This window comes from Temnothorax curvispinosus, unplaced genomic scaffold (assembly GCF_003070985.1).
Source record: "Temnothorax curvispinosus isolate PA1 unplaced genomic scaffold, ASM307098v1 QBEX01007341.1, whole genome shotgun sequence".
In the NCBI taxonomy this organism is placed as follows: domain Eukaryota; kingdom Metazoa; phylum Arthropoda; class Insecta; order Hymenoptera; family Formicidae; genus Temnothorax; species Temnothorax curvispinosus.
In genome coordinates, this window is record NW_020217121.1 from 1 (window position 1) to 5,066 (window position 5,066).

Sequence of the window (5,066 nt, forward strand, 5' to 3'; positions counted from 1 at the left end):
TCAAAACATGATTGTCATTTGAGGCTTAGCTACAGTTATTCTTCATTAGAAGAAATGGACAAAGTAAATTTGAAAATTAATTTTAATTACTTATCAAATACAACATAACGTACATATCTTTAAAAAATGCCGCATAAATTTAATAATTTTACTCAGAAGATCTATATAAAACAATTATATATTTTTACATGTATAATTCTTGCAAACTGCAAAAAAAAATATTAATAGGCAAAATTAAAAATTTAAATATTTCTACAACTGACGTTTCTTTTGTTCTTATTTTAATAATACAAAAAAATATTAGTTGGATGTGCGTTTAAAATGTTTAAATTTAAAATATTGATATTTTTTATTATTTTTTCAGGGACTGTCTGTAGTAGCCAAAATAATACGTGAAGAAGCAGCAAAAAAAAAGTAACAATATTAAAACATAACAATTAATTTCATGTGTATTATACGTGTTCTTTGAAATACGTATTCCTTGAATGTTTATTTTATTATATAATTTTATTATACTTATATATTATACTTATATAGTATGTTTCATGACAAAAGAGATAATAAAATATTAAATTTATCGCAATTTGTCCTACTTCTGTTTCAAAATATCTTGATTTAGGAGAAACAAACTGCTTTAAAAAGAAAATTGCTTTGTGTGGAAGAAAGTATCCAGTAATTTTAAAATATCTAATCCTAATATTTGGCAAAAAAAAACAGTGAAAATAATCACATTAAATATCTCGTTAATATTTATTTTTTTACATTTTGCATATTCACTATTTTATTAAAAATCGATAAAAAAAATTTTTAATATGTTTACTTATAATACTTCGTATGCTATCTAAATAAAATATAAAGGAAATAAAAGATAGAAAACAAATAAAGGTTTAACAATTAAAATGTTAAATTTTTCTAATTAACTGCTCTAATTTAAGTTTACTAATGGTATTTATGTCTCGTGATCAACAAATAGAAAGTATAAAATATTTATATAATTTTTTATGTTGGTATAAAAAATAGAAATTATAAAATATTTATATAATTTTTTATGTATAAAATTATATAAAAATTTTATATTTCTCGAATTCAGAAGATTCACCGTTTGCTTCTGCTTGGCGTCCTCCGGATTCTCTCGCGGTTTATCCGGTTCTCCGTAGTACCTGTTGCCAATCTTCTCCCGCGGCGAGGCTTTCCGTTTCCCATTCGCTTCGACGCTGCTGTCTCTAGAATCTTCACGATCCTCGTTGTACTTACAATCTCTGTGATCGTCATCTCGCCTAAAATATCTGTGCTCGTTGTTACGCTTGGAACTCTTGTGATCGCTGTTATATCTGGATTCCTTATGATCGTCGTCACGTTTATCGTCTTTGCGCTTGGACTTCTCTATCTTCTTCTTCCATTCTTTTTTTTGGTCTTCGTCCTTCAATCGTTGTATTTTCCTTTCTATCGTGATGTCTCCCTAAAAGATTCCTCTTGATTATTTTTTTAACGTCTTTTCTCGATCCTTTTTCTTCCGTCGTTATTCTTTCTGCCATCTTCGATTCTTCCTGGACAAAGTTCTCATAATTTCTTTCTCTACCGCAGTTTTCATCTTCAATACTTCCTTTATCTTAGTCCTCCGTTTATCTTTTTTACATGGCTTTTTCTTCTATTCTTTCTTGATCATCTTTCGATAAATCGCTCTTTTCTTCTCGCTTCATTTTTTCTTCGGTCTTCGTTTTTCTCTTCGTCTTTTATTACATTGTTTCTTCTATCACGATGCTTCGTCGAGTTATTCCGTGCCATTCCTTTTAACGATGTCCTCCTCCTGTTATCCTCTTTCTCCACCGTAATTTTTTCAATTTCTTCTTCGGGAAATTTTTCGTAAGTTCTTCACTGAAATTTCCATCTTTAATACTTTTTTCATCTTAATTTTTTGTTTTTTCTTTTTACATGGCCATTTCTTCTTCTTCCCTTCCTTCATTCTCCTATCACAATCAAACCAGTACAGTGATCGAAGAAGACAGTGATAAAGACTGAAAATCAATATGCAATTGCAATATATGCTTTATTATGTTATTTTTAATTTTATCGACATGTAATTATTTTTGTTGATATTGATAGAGACAAATGCAAAGTTTCTGATGATATTTTAATAACCATGTAGATTAATTAATTAATAAATAATTAATTATAAAAATACCGTCGTTGTTTGTTTTTTTAAATAATAAAAATTAATAAATTGATCTAAAAATTATTCTACCAATTTTAGTAAAATAATTTGAATTTTTTTGTACAAATCTATAATATATAGATTGTTATTATAAAATACCGACCAATAAATATCAAAATCCGAAAAATTTATAGTATAAAATAGTTTTTATTTATTTTTTTTCAGTACGGCGCACCATTACGAATCAATCGAAAAAAATATATTTTATATAAGAGAGTACAAAGCTTATAAAAAAAATAATTTTATAATTTTGCTCAAATCATGCTTAAAAAAATGATTTTTGGGAAAAAACAATATCTTTTACTGCATAATGAAACTCTATATGGTTGTTACTCTGTCTCAAGAAAGCCTTTATATGTCCCTATAACATATTAAAATATCAAAATCGATCAAGCCGTTCTCAAGAAAAAAATATTTTTTAATTTTAAGTATTTTTTTATTTACTCGAAAACCGTTGAGTTAGACATCTGATTTTTTGAGGGTCATTGTCTTTTATCAATACCTACATATCCTCGAAGTGGCAATTAAATATTCGCCCGGGGCAATTTTACCATGTTTATTCCCCTATACCCTTTAAATTTCTTAAAATTATAAAGCACATTAATTTTTTTCATTATTGAATTACTCCTCCCTCATCCCTACCTATTCGTATCCCTACCTATCCGATTTTTATTTAGTTTTTACCCGTATCCCTACCTACCCGATTTTTTATATATTTTTTACCCATATTCCTACCTATTTACGCATAATATTCCTACCTACCCGTGTTTTTATCTGGTATACCTATAGTTACGATCGCGGTTACGCGAAATCAAAAAAGCACACGCAAATTTAGTTGTAAATTAGAACCGTTTAGGAGTTTTATTGAGAGTTTAATTTACGTTTAGTTTAGTTTAATTTGCGCAAAATAGAGATTCGAGACGGTACCTTTCCGTCTCTGATTACGTGCAATCGCACATATACAAAATAACCTTATATAGGCTTACCATTATCTGTACTATTATTTGTACTTTGATTGGTGTGGTACACCAACCTACCTTAATCCTCTTCGTCTTCTTTCTTCCGGCCAGAGTGGACTCACCTTTTGTAATACCTGGCCGTATCATGCCTCGTATAGCCAGAGATCGATAACAAGAAGAAATACTCCTGCTGCCGGCTAATCATCGCCGGCAATAAGCGTAAGAATTTACGCTTTTGTATAATCCGCGAAACACGAACACGTCGCAAAGGGCCCATTATATTAATTAAATCAATTAAGTACAAAATTAAAAATAAACAATAACAATAATAATTTCTTTAAAACATGAATTAATTTAACATTTAGTCTTTGCGCGCGTTTATTCGTAGCAATTAAGATATAATATTCAATCATTAAAATATATATCCAATAAAAAACAAATTTGAATTTAAAAAAAATCTTTATGTCGACAGTTTTAATTCGAAGAGATTCGATTATGACTATGAACTTTATATTAAACTTTATATTATTTTAAATACTAACTTTATAATATGAATAAACTTTAATTTAAAACTAAATAAGCGAAAAATGCTAGACGCGCCATTCGATAGAATCTAAGGCCCATATACGTGTATTCATCGATTCGAACGATTTGTTACTACATCTCATCTCAAGAGCATGTAGATGAAAAATTCAGATGAATGACGCAAGATCCGGAAAGGATAATAAATTTTTCACACAATTAGAATTGATAAAAATATCTCGTTGTACTGTGCTAATTATTAAAATTATTTTTTGTATAATATGTTATTTTAAAATTATTTTAAAATGATGTAAAACTGTTCGATTCTAAAATAATTACTTAGATAATTAACTAGAAAAAAATCTTCTATTTTATAGCAATAAATATATATGGGATCTTACGTCATATTATTATTTCAACTGGTAAAATCCAGTTATCAATTACCTCAACAGACATATTAATTTATCACTCACCGACCCCGATGCGCAACAGCGGAATTACATCTGCCACGTAGCTACGTTGTATCTGTAATATACGAACATAAAATTCATATTAAAATGGTGTTCAAAAAACCTAATGTTTTGAAACATAATTCCTATGTGCATCGAACTTTTTATTATTCAATTAAATAATAATTTAAATAATGAAACATTTTATGAAAAGGATCTTTACAAGGATAAATTTCTACAATATTAAATTACTTCCTTTCTTCTAATTATTATTTCTAAATTATTGTGAAATAAAGCGAATCAAGAATAAACAAGAAAAAAGTTGCTTTTACACAAATAAATAATATTTACCGCAAAGTTGTTCCGCTCGTGCCCGATACCTCTCCCAGGCCTGCTCCTCCTCTCAGGCTATCCTCTCGGATTATCAGCTCCCTCGATGCGAAGCTGATGCTTCTTCGCGCGTTGATATTTTCTGTAACATAAAAATTATCGAATCGATTAAATAATTGTCACGCGCATTGAACATTTTATTCGTTATTCAGATTAATTCACATTCAAATTACTTCTTCGCAAAAAGGTCTCTACGTTAGAATCAACTTGAATCAAATTTTTCAAATTATTTCTTTTTACTAATTTATATTTTAAAACACGGTTTAATGTAGCAACTGAATAAGCACAAACGAAAAGAGAGATTCTATAATATCTTTAAAAAAAAATAAAAAGTAACAATTACCAGAAGTGTTGATACGCCGATGCCCGATGCCTATCCTAGGCCTCCTCCTCCTCTCAGGCTGCTCGGGATATCAGCTTCGCAGGATTCTCTCGCTGCTCCTTCTGCGTCGTTATTTTCTGAAATATTCAAATGAACGATTCCATTAAGTAAAGACAGAAGAGATAGAACATTTTTGGACATAAGTAACATAG

General features: G+C 29.0%; 1 protein-coding gene and 2 long non-coding RNA genes across 3 annotated transcripts; 1 reads left to right on the top strand and 2 right to left on the bottom strand.

The window, feature by feature from the left end:
• Nucleotides 1-404, top strand: LOC112456972. Its single transcript, XR_003041040.1, has 2 exons — nt 1-63; nt 365-404. It is a non-coding gene; the product is annotated as an uncharacterized LOC112456972 (long non-coding RNA).
• Nucleotides 405-820: 416 nt separating this feature from the next.
• On the bottom strand, nt 821-3,318 carry LOC112456973 (putative uncharacterized protein DDB_G0281733). Its single transcript, XM_025019797.1, has 3 exons — nt 3,250-3,318; nt 1,100-1,459; nt 821-841 (listed from the first exon to the last, which is right to left on the bottom strand). Exons 1-3 carry the CDS (start codon nt 3,316-3,318, stop codon nt 821-823), a joined length of 450 nt encoding a protein of 149 aa, XP_024875565.1.
• Nucleotides 3,319-4,128: 810 nt separating this feature from the next.
• LOC112456971 lies at nt 4,129-4,968 on the bottom strand. The gene is made up of 3 exons (XR_003041039.1): nt 4,876-4,968; nt 4,494-4,614; nt 4,129-4,218 (listed from the first exon to the last, which is right to left on the bottom strand). It is a non-coding gene; the product is annotated as an uncharacterized LOC112456971 (long non-coding RNA).
• Between the last annotated feature and the right edge of the window lie 98 nt (nt 4,969-5,066).

What these genes read in the sequence shown, in the direction of transcription:
- LOC112456973 (XM_025019797.1), bottom strand. Translation starts at nt 3,318, where the DNA reads ATGATACGGCCAGGTATTACAAAAGGTGAGTCCACTCTGGCCGGAAGA. An exon ending in AGAAGACGAAGAGGATTAAG is followed by an intron (nt 1,460 to 3,249) that starts GTAGGTTGGTGT and finishes GGAATCTTTTAG; the next exon opens with GGAGACATCACGATAGAAAG. An exon ending in ACGCCAAGCAGAAGCAAACG is followed by an intron (nt 842 to 1,099) that starts GTGAATCTTCTG and finishes TATTTTATTTAG; the next exon opens with ATAGCATACGAAGTATTATA.